The following is a 15,512-nucleotide window of genomic DNA, read 5'->3' as shown; positions in this document are numbered from 1 at the left end:
TAAGGCTAAAAATGCCAACAAGCCAAATCTCTGCTTACTGAGAGTTGAAATTTAAATTAGGGAAAGGCCTTTTAATTCTCTTCATTTATATTCCAAACTGTTCTATGAATCTTGAATCTTTCAGGACTGATAATCATGACTACAGCACTGATATAGATAATGGCAGTTGTTGAAACATGGAAATAATTCTGCCCTTATTAGTAAGTAGCTTTCTCCCCAAGGGCAGAGCTCCACTTCCCCCACTCTTTTAGTCCCTTCCCGAGGACTGTCCCCCTCTCCCCAACTCTCCACCTCATGCTATAGCAACTAAAAGCTTAAGGGGGGTAGAGAAAGGAGGGGCTCAGGACCCTGGTTGCACACTGTAAGTCACAAGTTACTGTTATAATTGTTCCTTGCTGTGCTTTACCAGTTACTAAATATTTGAAGTATCACCTCTGAGTATAAGCATGAAGAAGACTCAAGTTTAGGAAGCACAAAATGAAGTTTTTAAATAAACAACAGCATCATACAGCCTTTAATGTACAGTAAGCATCATGTCTCTCTAGGAAGGGTAGCTAGTGTATGCATTTCAGACTTTCTTGACCAGGGAATTTGTTTGTGGAAGACCTACAGTCTTAACAGGATGTTTCTGTAGAATACAGTTTGTGAAGGGCTGCTCTCTTACAATCTATAAACATATATCATAGACCCATTAGGAAATATGTAGGTAAGTTTTTTCCTTTAAAGAACTTAGGACTTACATACCTCTAAATGATAACTTGTTCACAATTCCATGTGGTAGTTAGATGACTGATTGAAATCCGTTCTTTTTGATTTCCTTATGGGGGAGAAACAGTATTTGGGAGAGTTTGTTTTCCTGATGTTGTGGGAAGAGTCCTCACCAGTTAAGGAAAACGGTGCTGAAACAGTTTGAGTAACTAGATGATAAACTGCTTATGTAAGACAAAGTTTTCTTGGAAATAATCCTGTTTTATGGAAAACAGGCACGGTTTCATATGGCTGTTGTCTAAAAAGACTTGGAGTTTGTTATAAATGAACATTATTGACAGAATTCGGATATCATTTCAATGTTTGCTAAACTTGTGTCTGCTGCTTGTATCTGTTGAATTAGAAGCGTGTAATTATTGTTGTGTTTCATTCCAATTTGAAAATTAATTATGTATGTTAATGACTGGATGTGATCAAATAGGTTAACAAATATTCGAGGGAATTTTAAGTAGGAGTAGAGTTTATGCTTGGAAGATAAGACAGCAATAAACACATGCTTTTAATTGACAGTGGATAGTTTAAAAAAAGACCACACATATGAACACAAAATGTATGAATCCCAAATAGTACAAGCAACAAATAAGAAAGTTTGGGCCTTCGTGGTCAGAAAGGTTTAATGGGGGCTGACCATTGAGTAAAATCAAGTAAGTCATGACGGTCCAGGGCAAAGTTATTTTGTTTGTTTTGATTGGAACAGATGGTTAGAAGGGAGTGTGTTAATCAGATAAAGCCCATTTCTCAGCCCAATTAACATTTCACTACCATTATAAATTTAAAAAGGATGTAGTGGAGTTATGGGTGAAGTTGTAGCTTGAACCAGAAAGTGATGATCATCAAATATGATCTGTAGTACGGATTTTCACAGTAAGTGTAGATGTCTCAAGACCTCTTGTTTCCCACCTTGCATTTCTGTCAGGTATAAAAGTAGGTAAACAGGCATAGTCTGTTTTTTTGTTTGTTTGTTTGTTTGTTTTGTTTTTTTAAAAAACTGGGAGAGGAAGTCAAGTTCGGTGGTCGCTGACCATGGTCCTGAATTATAGCTAAACTACTATTTTTCTGAGACTCAGGTTAGAATGAGTTGTGTTGTGCTCTCATGGCTGGACAGCAACCAGTTTAATACAGTGTCTGGAAGTGCAAAATATTCTTGCTCACATCTATTAGTGATTAAGAACATGCGTTATGGGGTTAAATTATCTTGAGTGCAAATCTTGGCCCAGTCATTTATTATCTGTGCAAGTTATTTAATTTCTGTGCCTTAGCGTCCTTGTCTGTAAAACTTAATATTTGAAGGGGTTTTTGTGAGAATTAAATTAATCCATGTAAAGTGCTTAGAACAGTCACTGGCACATGAATAGTATAAACTTAGTCTTTGTTATTATCTATACATATTTGCCTATACACTGGAGGGAATCCAAGAGAAAGGTGACTGGTGGTTGTGCTGCATATTATGTTGTCTGTTATAATCAATCCATGCTCCTGCGCACTCTTTTGTCAGACTCTAGTCAAGTTATTGATGATAAGTTTTCTTCTTAAAAGAAACATTTGTTTAACAATGGAAACTTAAGCATAGTCTAATTACTATATGGAATTTTTGAGATGTGATTTCAAGGAAGACTGTGTCTTGGAAAAATGGGTCTTGTAAAATTTTAGGCTTACAGTTTTTGTTTTAATGGTTCGAACCTAACGTACATATTAAGTATATGTGTATTTCTAAGTATTTTAATGACTTCCTCTTTTTTTCCAGTAACAAAGCATGAAATAAATCCCCAGTGTTTTTCAAGATTATGTAAAAGGATTTGTAATTACCGCTCAGCACCTAGGACAGCACCCAGTGCCACACTTTGTACATGAACTCTGGCTTGAGGTTTGGGGTGTGTGTTCTGGATTCGGGAAAGAAAAGAAGAGAACATTTTGGGAAAGTTAACAATTCTCGTAAACACCCTAAAAGTATATGAAATGGAGGATGGTTTCATGGCTTTATTTCAAAATGTTTTACACTGGCTGTAGAACCCACTTCATGACGTAGTTTGAGTTAAAATGATCTAATATTTGTGTTTTAACTTTCAGCTTTGTGTTATTCTTGGAAAATTTCGCACCACTTGTGAATTCCTTGAACCTGGGCATTGCAAACCCACTTCTGTTGGGCCCATCTCCTTTGCACTTTGCTCAGATTAAGACTCAGTTGGCGCTTCAGCAGCTGAATGCCGTTGCCTCACATAGTTCAACACCACCTTATACTTTATTAAATCAGGCTTTCTTGAAAATAGCCATGTCGAGACCCAGGTTTAATCCTCGAGGAAACTTTCCACTTCAGAGGCCACGAGCACCTAACCCTTCTGGGATGAGGCCTCCAGGACCATTTATGAGGCCTGGATCCATGGGTCTTCCAAGATTTTACCCAGCAGGGAGAGCCCGTGGAATTCCGCACAGATTTGCTGGCCATGAATCTTATCAGAACATGGGACCACAGAGAATGAATGTTCAGGTAACTCAACACCGAACTGATCCAAGATTGACCAAAGAAAAATTGGATTTTCATGAAGTACAACAAAAGAAGGGGAAGCCTCATGGTAGCCGGTGGGATGATGAGCCTCATATATCTGCATCAGTGGGAGTGAAACAGAGTCTAACACAGGTTACAGAGCAGAGTCCTCAAGTGCAGAGCCGCTATACGAAAGAGAGTGCCTCAAGTATCTTAGCAAGTTTTGGATTATCTAATGAAGATTTAGAAGAACTCAGTCGCTATCCTGATGAACAGCTAACCCCTGAAAATATGCCATTAATTTTGAGGGATATAAGAATGCGAAAGATGGGGCGTCGATTACCCAATTTGCCTTCTCAGAGCAGAAATAAAGAAATACTTGGTAATGAGGCAGTTTCAAGTAATGTGATTGATTATGGGCATGCAAGCAAATATGGCTACACAGAAGATCCACTTGAAGTACGTATTTATGATCCTGAAATTCCAACAGATGAGGTCAAGAATGAATTTCGGTCACAGAGCATTTCTGCATCTGTTCCCACTCCAAATGTGATATGTAATTCTATGTTTCCTGTTGAAGATGTGTTTCGACAGATGGACTTCCCCGGTGAGTCCTCTAATAATCAGTCCTTTTTCCCAGTTGAGAGTGGAACTAAGATGTCAGGCTTACACATTTCAGGAGGACAGTCAGTCCTTGAACCAGTAAAATCCGTCAGTCAATCCATTAGCCAAACAGTTAACCAGACAATGAATCAGTCTCTTATTCCTCCACCTATGAACCAGCAACCTTTTTCATCAGAATTAATTTCAGCTGTAAGCCAGCAAGAGCGGATCCCACATGAACCTGTGATTAATTCATCTAGTATACATGGATCAGGAGGAAGCAAAAAGAATTACCAGTCAGAGGCTGACATTCCCATTCAATCGCCCTTTGGGATTGTGAAAGCATCATGGTTACCAAAGTTTTCACATGCTGATGCCCAGAAGATGAAGAGACTTCCAACTCCCTCTATGATGAATGATTATTATGCAGCGTCTCCAAGAATATTTCCACATTTGTGTTCTCTGTGTAACGTAGAATGTAGTCATTTGAAGGTGAGTGTTTTTAAAGATCACTGTATAATGATACTCAGCGCCCAAATTTCCTCTAAATTTTTATATTTTGCTGGTGTTAACTAGGCATTGAGGAAATGGCAGAAATTATTTGTGATTGCAACTTCCCTGCTCAGTTGTAATCTTAGTAGTCCTGGCCTTAATACTGAATTGAGTGTTAGGCTTTCTGTATTCCTGTGACTGGGCACATGACATAGTTTGTCCATGTACTTTGAACTTTTGGATTAGTTCTCTTAGAAAATTCATGCAACATAAAATTTATATAACATAAACCATGGACTTAAAAAACAACATCACATGAGTCAACTTTAAGTAGAATCTGTTACTATAAAAATATAAAAAGTTGGAATAAAATATTTGTACTGCACGCTTTCAAGGGACAGTATATTGCAGCCTTGCATGTATCTACCTCTCTTGGGCTAAAAGACAGTTAATGTTGATTTTATATTTTCTGACTCTAGATTAGGAATTTTAGTGTTTCATGAGAAGGAGCTTCCTAAACTTAATCCATAGCAAAATTGAGTCAAGAATAATTATTTTGGGGTTAGCTGTCAACTCAGAATAGTGTAAAATGGTAAACTGTAGAGAGAAAAATCTTAAAAAAAATAAAAAGGCCTTAGGTACCTCTATGGTCAGTATAATTAGAAGAAAGTATTTTATACAAGTGCTGAAGAGTAATGTAGAATATACTTTTTTGATAGTACAGTTGACTCTTGAACAGCTTGGGGCTTGGGGGTACCAACTCTGCACCGTTGAAAGTCCAAGTTGACTCCTTAAAAACTACTAATAGCCTGTTGACTGGAAGCCTTACTGACAGCATAGATAGTTGGTTAATATGTTTTGTATGTTAATAGTATTGTATACTGTATTCTTATGATAAAAGTAAGCTAGAGAAAAAAATAGTAAGAAAATTGTGAGAAAATACATTTATGCATACTGTAAAAATCTGTGTGTAAGTGGACCCGTGCACAAACCGGTGTTCAAGGGTCAACTGTAATCGTTGGCGGACTTGTGTAGGAATTCTCCAGTATGATTTACTTACTTACATGTATTTGGAAACCACTGTTTCTTCTGTTCACTAATGGGATTTGTAGATTTATATTATAAATGGTCAGGAAGGAATGTACTTCCCATGGAATAAGCTTCGATTCAAGGCCATATCATTGGCTATATACTTTGTATAGGCTTAAAAACCTATAGGTGTTTAATTCTTTTCCTTTCTACTTCCAGTGCTGCCCTTTTTTATTGTCTTTGTATTACCCACTTACAGATTTCAGCCGATGCTTTTGTTAACTCTAGCAAAGGAAAGCGGCATTCTTCCTCATTTTAGCAAAATTTGTGGAGTTCTAGTAAAATAATAATTGCTGTCCCTATCAAGGGAGATAGCCAAGTCTTGAAAAATTTCAGAATAATTCATAGCACTTAGCCTTTAAGTAGTGCTGGTCTAAGTTCCTAATTGAGTAATAGGCTGTCTGTGTTCCATTTGAACTTTTAACTAGTCATGGTGAATCCCAAGAAAGGTATATTAAAATAAAGAACTTAAAAGTTTTTATTTTGTCGAATGGAAAAGGTATACGTTTATTCAGTAGGTATTTACTGATTACCAGTTTCATACATGGCTATATTAGATGCTGGGCAGAAATGAGAGCTATATAAAATAAAGATGTTGGTCTTAAGCACTTTAAACAGTCTCATTGAAGAGAAAAATTACACACCTAAGGAATTTTAAGAATTAGAGGGCATCAAATGGTTCAGTGATTGCATTTAACTTTTTGGATGTGCTGTAGGGGAGAGAGATTTAATATATCTATCTTGACTTTAGGCTTATATCCATTCAGGCCAGCTTTATTAATTTATCAACACCTATTGTGTTTTTAGCAGCATATAATTAAAAAGAAGTATAAATAATGCTCGCTTTGGCAGTGCTTTGGCAATACTTTAGCTAAAATTGAATCAATAGAAGATTAGCATGCCCCGTGTACAAGGATGACATGTGAATTAGTGATATGTTCCATGTTTTTTGTAGTAAGTGTAGTTACCATCATCATCTCATACAGATAAAAAGAAAGCCCCCCCCCCAAAAAAAAAGTATAAATGTACTTTCTTACATCAAAAGACTAGTTGGGTAAGACTTAGTGACAGTGACTAACTGTGTTGAATCTGGCCTGGAAGGATTTGGGAGGGAAGACTTCATGGAGTTGGTTAAATATAGGTCTTGAATAATGAGTAGGCTTCAGATATACCTAGGGGCGGAGGGATGACATTTTAGATGTCAGCAGTAACAGTAGGTACCAAAGGCCTTCAAAAGCTTAGCTTAAGGAGTTTAGGCTTGAGGTGAGCTTAAGGAGTTTAGACTGAGGTGAGAGGCATTAGGAAGCTAATTAAGGTTTTTGATACATGAATTGACATGTTCAAAGTGTATTTTAGGGAGATAAATCTGGCAGATGTATGCAGGGTGAATAAGAATGAGAAGAGAGAACGGTAGGGCACCGAATATGAGGCTTCCCTAGTTCGTTCAAGTTTAAGATGGTGAAAGTCTGGGTTAGTATGATAAAACTTTGAGAAGTAAATCATTAGTAGTTGATTCATTAGAATTCACAGAGATTGCCATTTAAAACACCTTTTTTTAAACAACAGCATGATGATCTAACAATGAATTCTTCACTACTAGATGACCATGTGATAGGGATTTGTGAACATGGACATAGATGGTACAAACAACTTCTCTTATTTCTCTGATATATCTTGCTGCCTTGTAAACATGGATTTATATGACCTTGTAAATAATGTAGCCAATTAATGTAAATTATCAACTGCTTTTATTTTTTTTTTGGGCTAATTGTCATTTGACAGATGGTTCCCCACCGCTGAATCTTTAAAACTATAGCCTGAAAAGGGCAACAGTGGACTGTAAAATGTATTTCTTTTCTAAATTGGGGTTCAGATGTCAGAGAAGGAGCTGTGCTTAGTTTAGATGTTACGTCTTTTTGGCTGTCCTCAGTTTAGAAGCTGTCCTTCTGACTTAAATAATTCAGTTTGAGAATATATTAATTGACATAAAAGATTTTTGAGATAGTTGGAGGATAGAGTAAACTCTTATATGGGTAGGTATTTTCACAGTTTGATTCTGTGCCTACTCAAATCTGAAGTCTTACAAGCATTTCCTGCTTAGTAGGTAATTACCACTTTTTCTCTAGAGAGGCAGTACTGCTTTTGGATCCTTTTTATCTAATCTGGATACTGTAGACAGTCTAGAAATTGGGTGGCATAGGTATATTTATTGAGCTTAAAGCAAGTGATATCAGTGAGTGAAGTGGGCCTGTTAAATAGTACTCTCTGTGTGTGTGTGTGTGTGTGTGTGTGTACACATATGCATATATATATGAATGTTTGTATAGAACTGGAGAGTATGCCTTAAATAGGGCAGCTGTCAGCATCAGCTGATACTTGCTATACAGAATACATGTCCAGTATTGTTTTTTCAAGAAAAGCTGGAAGTTTGGATTTGGGGGTAGAAATCACTGGATTTTTAAATGATGGCAACTTATTCAAATAAAATGCTTTATGGTGTAAATAAATTATGCCCAACCACTATTTGCCATGTGTCTCTTTGATGTAAACAATGTCCAGTTAATGTCAAAGACATGGGTTCAGCAGTACTAGAGACTCTTCACTGCCAATCTCTTCTAGCTTTCTATTTGTACCATTGAGCGGGATATGCAAACATTTCTTTTTTGCAATCCACAGTTAGTTTAATGGCTTAATGAAGTAGTTTAGGGTTTTTCCTAACCTGTTGCTGAGTATTATAAATAGCATGCACTTGTCTTCAGATAGTTCTTGGCAAGACAGATTCCAAAATTAGTGTCAACTGTGGTTTTAACTGTGGAAACTTCTAGTTTGTAGCAGTGCCATACTAAAATGTTTTTGAAATGGATATAAATAACATTTTCCTCAAGTAACATTTTAAAATACAGAACTGTTGAGTAAGTTTTTTTTACCTATTCAAATGCCAGAGAAACAATAAAACATTGAGTAATAATACACATTGCTTTTAACTGTTTCACTTGGGAGACTGTATCTTTGAAAACTGTACATTGTCTTTTCTAAAAATTTTAATCAGATGTATCTTCCAGGAGCTGTTTGTGGGTACACAATGTAATTTTAGGGCAGATTTGTAAATGAAGTAATGTATTAAAAAAGCATTTTGTTCATTGTAAAGCTCTATGTAAGGGATATTGTGTCTTTGAAATGGTGTTACTTTTCCTTAAATCTGAAAATAAATTAGATCTAATCAGCAGTTTTTCATATTTTTACTAATCTTATCCTTTGTCAATATAGTGGGTACCTTGTTTGGAATGGTACTGGCCTAAGAGGTAGGATTTTTTGTTGTTGATGTTGTTAGCTTGAATTTAGAGATACAAGTTATTGATACTATATTTTTGAGATGCCATTTCAGATACTATTATATTTATGGAGTTTTTGGTGTTTTCTGGAGTATTTTCATATGTAAGATGAATTATTTCTGAAAAATGCTTTTATTTTTTTCCAAGGTTAAATATATATTTGATTTCAAAATGAGTATCCATGGGTATGATTTTTTAAATGTTTTCTATACTAAAATGTTTCAAAATGGCATCAATAAGGTCTGGTATTAAGTACCTTTGTTTGGAGGTACTTTATTTTTGTGAAATATTATTGAGTAGTCAAATGTTATTTATAACTACATTTGTTAATTTTTGAAAAAAGAATCCTGTGTCATTTTTTAAAAGCCTAATTTCATAGTCAGTGTGAGGAATATTCTAATTTCAGCGCTTTTCTCCTTTCACAATAGGATTGGATTCAGCATCAAAATACATCTACTCATATTGAGAGTTGCCGCCAGTTACGTCAACAGTAAGAAAAAATTTTTCTTTTTTATAGGTAGCAAATTTATGAAATAGTAATGTTCAGGTATGACTGTTTAATACCTTTAGTGTGGTACTTTAGAGAAAAATATTCTTAGAAAGCTATTGCTTTGAAATATTTTATGAAGCATATTTAATCTTTTTCCAAAAGGAGAGAATTAAATATGATGTTTTCTTCTCTCTCCTAATTATTCCCAGTAGGTAGACTTAATATCATGGGTTCATTCCTTGCTGGCTTGCCTGCTTTGCAGTGGTTTAACTATTTTAGAGTAGATAGTGTTCCCTTTTCCTATCTGCTCCACTTTCCCAAAGGATAAAAAACTAAAAACCACCCCAAACCAAATACCAATATTTAATTTCATGTGTAAAGCTCTCCTCTGGTTTAGAACCTATTTTAAGAATAAACCTTAAAAAAAAAAAAAAAGAATAAACCTTAGTGGCACCTGGGTGGTTCAGTCAGTTAAGAGCCTCTTGGTTTTGGCTCAGGTCATGAGATTGAGCCCCATGCCCTGCTCAGTGTGGAGTCTGCTTGGGATTCTTTCCCTCTCCCTTTCCGTCCACCTCTGCTCCTTCCCCTGCTTGCTTGCTTATGTGTATGTGCTCTCTCTGTCAAAATAGATAAATCTTAGAAAAAAACAAAGAATAAACCTTAAGTGGGAGATAAACAAGCTAAATATGTTCCTCAGTATTGTTTCTTCAGTTCTTCAACCTTTTGCCTTTTTTTTTTTTTAAAGATTTTATTTATTTATTTGACAGAGATCACAAGTAGGCAGAGAGGCAGGCGGGTGGGGGGTGGAGGAGAGGGGAAGCAGGCTCCCTGCTGAGCAGAGAGTCCGTTGCGGACTCCATCCCAGGACCCTGGGATCACGACCTGAGCCGAAGGCAGAGGCTCAACCCACTGAGCCACCCAGGTGCCTCAACCTTTTGCTTTTCTAAGACAGACACCTATGAAGGTGAAAAGTGTGACTTCAGCAGGAATCTCTTATATATCTCATGGAGTAACAAAATTCAGTTGTGTTCCCTGTACTCATTAAACACGATGATACAGTTGTGTGAAGTTACCGGTCCCTAAACTGATGATAGGAACATGTTTTGGGGCAGATGATTTTGGGTTTTGGTTTTCTTCATGAAAACATTACCAAAATATTTTGAGATTATTTAGGACTCTTCCAGTCATAAGTGATAAACTTAATTCAAAGTAGCTTTTATTGTATTTTATATTTATTATTATTATTATTATTTTAAGATTTTATTTATTTGACAGAGATCATAAGTAGGCAGAGAGGCAGGCAGGTGGGGGGGAAGCAGGCTCCCCACTAAGCAGGGAGCCCGATGTGGGGCTTGATCCCAGGACCCTAAGATCACTACCTGAGCTGAAGGCAGAGGCTTTAACCCCCAGAGCCACCCAGACGCCCCTTATATTTATTTTTTAAAGATTTAACTAATTTATTTTTTTTAGAGAGAGCCAGGAAGGGCGGCAGGACCTTGAGTAGGGGGAGGAGCATAGAGGGAGGGAGAAGGAAGGGAAAGAGCCTTGACCAGGCTTTACACTGAGCGTGGAGCTCCATGCAGGGCTCTGTCTCATGACCTGAGCTGAAACCAAGAGTCTGACTGCAGACTTAAGCAACTACATCACTCAGGGACCCCAAAGTCATCTTTAAAAAAATTTTATTTATTTATTTATTTATTAAAAAGATTTTATTTATTTATTTGACACAGAGAGAGAGAGAGAGATCACAAGTAGACAGAGAGGCAGGCAGAGAAAGAGGGGAAAGCAGGCTCCCTGCTGAGCAGAGAGCCTGATGCAGTGCTTGATCCCAGGACCCCGAGATCATGAACTGAGCCGAAGGCAGAGGCTTAACCCACTGAGCCACCCAGGTGCCCCCCACAAAGTCATTTTTTTTTTTTTAAAGATTTTATTTATTTGATGCAGAGAGAGAGAGAGATCATGACTAGGCAGAGCAGCAGGCAGAGAGAAAGGGGGAAGCAGGCTCCCTGCTGAGTGGAGAGCCCGATATGGGGCTCGATCCCAGGACCCTGAGATCATGACCTGAGCTGAAGGCAGAGGCTTAATCCACTGAGCCACCCAGGCACCCCCCCCCAAAGTCATTTTTAAAGAAAGTTTCAGGAACAGCTGATTTGGATTTTGAAACAAAAATCAGAGTGGTCAGAAATTGTTTCTTGGCTGTTCTGTTCTCTTCTGCTTTGGCTTCGTGAGATCCCAGGTACACTTCCTCCACAAAGCAAAATGACCCCCATAATTCTGGACTTAAATGAACTGTGTAGTTACTAATTCTAGGAATTCAAAACAAACACAACAAAAATACCCTCAAAAAACCCTCTTTCCTCAAAGCTCCTGTGTAAGTCCAAGTCTAGGCTTGACTTTTTTGGTCCACTTTGAGTTAGTTGTCCATCTCGAAATGAGTTACAGTAGTTGGGAGAATTGGGTACTCTACCTGTGTTGGGGTCATGTACCTGCTCCTGCTGTTGAGTGTGGTAAGCCCAACCTGAATCATGTAGACTATGAATAGAGGTGGTTTCTTCCCTATGTAGATGCTGTGCAGACAAACACAGGTTATTATATGGAGATAATTTATCATCTGAATTAGATAGGCCTAGCTGCCACTGTAAATAGAAAGTCTCTTCTAAGCCACAAATTTTCTCATAGATATCCAGTAGGATGTCTAATGTTTACAAAGGTGAGGGATTTAAGTGGTAGTGAGTCATTTGCTGTAGGTTGGCATTAATGTTAATAAGATTCTAGCTACATACACTGCCATTAATTGACTAGAGCAAATGGCACATATGCCTATTAAAGCCTTCTGTGTAGATAGCCTTTTTTTTTTTTTTTTTTTTTTTTTTTAAGGCCCTGATTTTGAAGTGCTTTCTGTGCCTGTCACTTTTACTATTCTAGCCCACATATTTACCTTTTTCAGGCTGTGTGCTCTTGAATGATTCCTTGTTGGCTTTCTCTACACTGCAAAAAATAAGGACCAAAAAAAAAAAAATTGATTTGATTAGGTGCTTGGGATCCTTCCATGGCAAAATATATGCTATTCCATTCTTTGTTTTTTTAAGCTACATTGTGTTCCTTTTGTTTCTATACTTTAATGTATTTAGTTATTCCCCTGCTGATGTATATTTAGGTTCTTACTCCTTTTCTTGAGGCTGATTATCTTTTCTCTCTCTTTGTCTTTGTTGGATCTTTCTGGATTATGATACAGGAGTGGTTGGTTAACCTGAGAAAAAATACAATGCATTCGAATTTTAGTATTAAAAGTAAATAATAGCCATATTCTTTTTTTAAAGATTTTGTTTATTTATTTGACAGAGAGAGAGAGACAGAGAGAGCGCGTGTGCACAAGTAGGCAGAGCAGCAGGCAGAGGGAGGTGGAGAATTAGGCTCTCCTGCCGAGAGCCCAATGCAGGGGTCGATCCCACAATGCCGAGATCATGATCTGAGCCGAAGGCAGATGCTCAACCAACTGAGCCACCCAGGCCTCTCAGTAATAGCTACATTCTTCTTGTATGCTGGGCATAATTCTAAGTCCTTTACATCATTTAAGTTTCAAAATAACCTTGTGAGATGTATGTATAATGATTATTTGTGATTTTACCAGTGAGGAAACTGTGGCATAGACAGTCAACTTCCTTGCTGTCCCACAGCAAATAGTTGGTATAGCTAGTCTGTCTAGCCCATTTTCTGTTCAGCAGATTATTCTGAAAAGTTTCTAAGCTGCAGAAGTTGAAGGGATAGTAAACATTCATATATTCATCTTTATTCACCAATTATTATCATTTGCCACATCTGTTTTATGTTTCTGTTAAGCTTTTTTGAAGCTTTATTTGAAAATAAATTGCAAACATGGTATCTTCACTCCTCAATTCAACATGTCTCTCCTAAGAATAAGGAAAATTTTCTACAGTAGTTATCTGTGATAACCACACTGAGTCCTACCTATCCCCTAACCACACTCCCAAACCACGAGGCAATCAAGATTCGTGTACTGCAGTCTCTTAAGCTGGAATAGCCCACTCTGCTTGTTTCTTCTCTTCCCTTACCTTCCTTTACCTTTCTTTCATTCCTTCATTCATTGATCTGAGAAGTATGCTTTCACAGTGTTAACTTCTTGTGAAATGTCCAGGAAAGGAGAGTTGTCTTGTAGAATGTTCCAAAGTACATTTTGTACTTTTCTGTTTGTTTCCTTATCATTAAATACATATTGAACATTTTTGTCACAGAAACTATAGGTGACGTTTATACTTAACTGCATTGGGACACAGATACTGTCATTTTGTTCTTGCCCATTATTTTTGCCATTGTGCTGTACTGCCTGTGTGAGGGTTATCATGCTTCTGAAGCACATTTTAAACTTGTTATGCAATGTACAGGCAGTCCAACCTCAACCCGCAGAATAGTACACATGCTTTATCTTTCTGCCCTGGGCACCAGAGACAAAAACATGTATTCTAGCAGTCAAACTAGTGAGGATCCAGAACATTATTACAACCTCTTGACTAATAGTCCTCAAGCTCTTTTGAATCCATTAAACCAGAGATTGCTGGAAATTTAATAACATCTGTGTGTTGACAACCAGCATATTTCTAGCATTGTACATTTAAGAAAGCTAAGGCTTACTCACATTAAGTAACTGGCTTTTAGAAACATGGCCATAAAATGTCAGCACCTACACTCAGACCTAGCATAGCTTGATTCCAGAGGTCTTGCTTTTAAACCATACCGTAAGAATAGAAATTTATCTTCTTAGTTGGTAACAGATTGAGGAAAGTTTTTAAAAGCCTAAGTGTAAATGAAACAGAATTATCCATGTTTTGACAATTAATTATTGATGCCAGGTGATAGATACACTGGATTAAAGTTGACTTTTTTTTGTTCTTCATAGTTTGTCACCTTATAGTTACAATAAGATGCTTCAGGCATCATGGCTGCTATCAAAGAAGGATAAAGGGGGAAGAGGCAGGAAGAATTTTGCTAGTGGTTTTGCGTCTGTCTCACTGTTTTGAACCTGTCACTGGTTATATATTCCAAGGAGGTTAGGAAAGCAAATATTTAGCTTTTTTAGCCTTTGTAGTAGAGGCAAACAAGGGAAAAGGAAGTTGAAAATTGTTGTTGTGTTAACCTGCTATAAGTGTCTTAGACAAATAGCAACAAATAAAAACCACTTTACTTTTACTGTGGTTTTGACCCGACTTCTTGCCAGGTGACTTGCTGAAAGAGTTGGCTGCCTCCATTTCCTTACTTGGCTCTTCTCTTGGTTATTAAGCTTGTTTTTGAATATTAGTTGTCTTAATGATTTAATTTCCAATTTAAAAATGTTTTTAAAATTTCCAATTAACTAACATACATACATACATACATACATACATACATTTATCTATCTACCTATCTATCTATCTATCTATTTATTTTTTTATTTTAGAGGGTGTGTGAGAGCCAGGGTTGGGGGTGGGGCAGAGGAAGAGGAAGAATCTCCACAGGGCTTGATCTTCATCATGACCTGAGCCGAAGTCAAGAGTTGGACACTTAACTAAGTTACCCAGGCGCCCCCAAATTGACCTTTAGAGTTCAGGTTTTCTAGAAAAGATGAGGAGGAAAATGTCTTCTTCTAAGGCTTCTGTGATGTTACTGTTCCTTGTACTTTTTCTTTCTGTGATTACTACTTAATCTCTTATTGGTTTGTCTTTGTCTGCTTTACTCTTCAGTGTTGATGTGCATAAAATTCTGTCCTCAGCCCTTTTTATTCCTACAAACTATGTTCTGTGTTAGTCTAACACAACCCTTATACTGTATAGGCTTCTTCATTCTTAATTTTCAAATATCTCAGTCCTAATCTTTCCCCATAGTTCCAGATATTTATTTCCAATTGACCCGAAAATATTCTTGTATCCTTTTCACTTCAGAAATGATTATTGGGTCTCTGTTACCTTTTACTTATGTGCAATCTCCTTACCTGATTTCAAGGACCTTCACAGTTTGTAATTCTGAGCTGCCTTTCCAGCTCCCCCCACAACCCACCCCCACCCATAATTCCTTTTTATCATTTCCATGCTGCAACCAGACCAGTTCATGGAATAGAACACTTGTTTTGCCTCTCAATTCTTTTATGTATGGCCACTGCATCAAACCTAGCTTGAACCATGCCTATTGGTAGACTTAAGGGCTACCTGAAAAGTAGCCTTTTCTGCAGATTTTCCCCTAATTCTTCCACCAGATGTATCTCTTC

General features: G+C 37.2%; 1 protein-coding gene and 1 pseudogene across 9 annotated transcripts in view; both read left to right on the top strand.

Moving 5' to 3' along the window:
- Nucleotides 1-15,512, top strand: part of ZNF638 (zinc finger protein 638) — a 137,384-nt gene that overhangs the window by 67,052 nt on the left and 54,820 nt on the right. For 6 of the 9 annotated variants that reach the window (XM_047744988.1, XM_047744989.1, XM_047744986.1 and 3 more), the window contains exons 2-3: nt 2,836-4,345; nt 9,195-9,256. In XM_047744988.1, coding sequence (XP_047600944.1) covers nt 2,836-4,345; nt 9,195-9,256 — 1,572 coding nt within the window. The remainder of the gene's footprint in view (nt 1-2,835; nt 4,346-9,194; nt 9,257-15,512) is intronic. The other 3 variants (XM_047744994.1, XM_047744992.1, XM_047744993.1) reach the window with 1 other exon arrangement.
- Nucleotides 6,286-6,384, top strand: LOC125110146 (uncharacterized; annotated as a pseudogene).

This window comes from Lutra lutra, chromosome 9 (genome assembly GCF_902655055.1).
Source record: "Lutra lutra chromosome 9, mLutLut1.2, whole genome shotgun sequence".
In the NCBI taxonomy this organism is placed as follows: Eukaryota; Metazoa; Chordata; class Mammalia; order Carnivora; family Mustelidae; genus Lutra; species Lutra lutra.
Note: the sequence above shows the minus strand (reverse complement) of the source record. Positions and strands in the feature narration are given on the sequence as shown.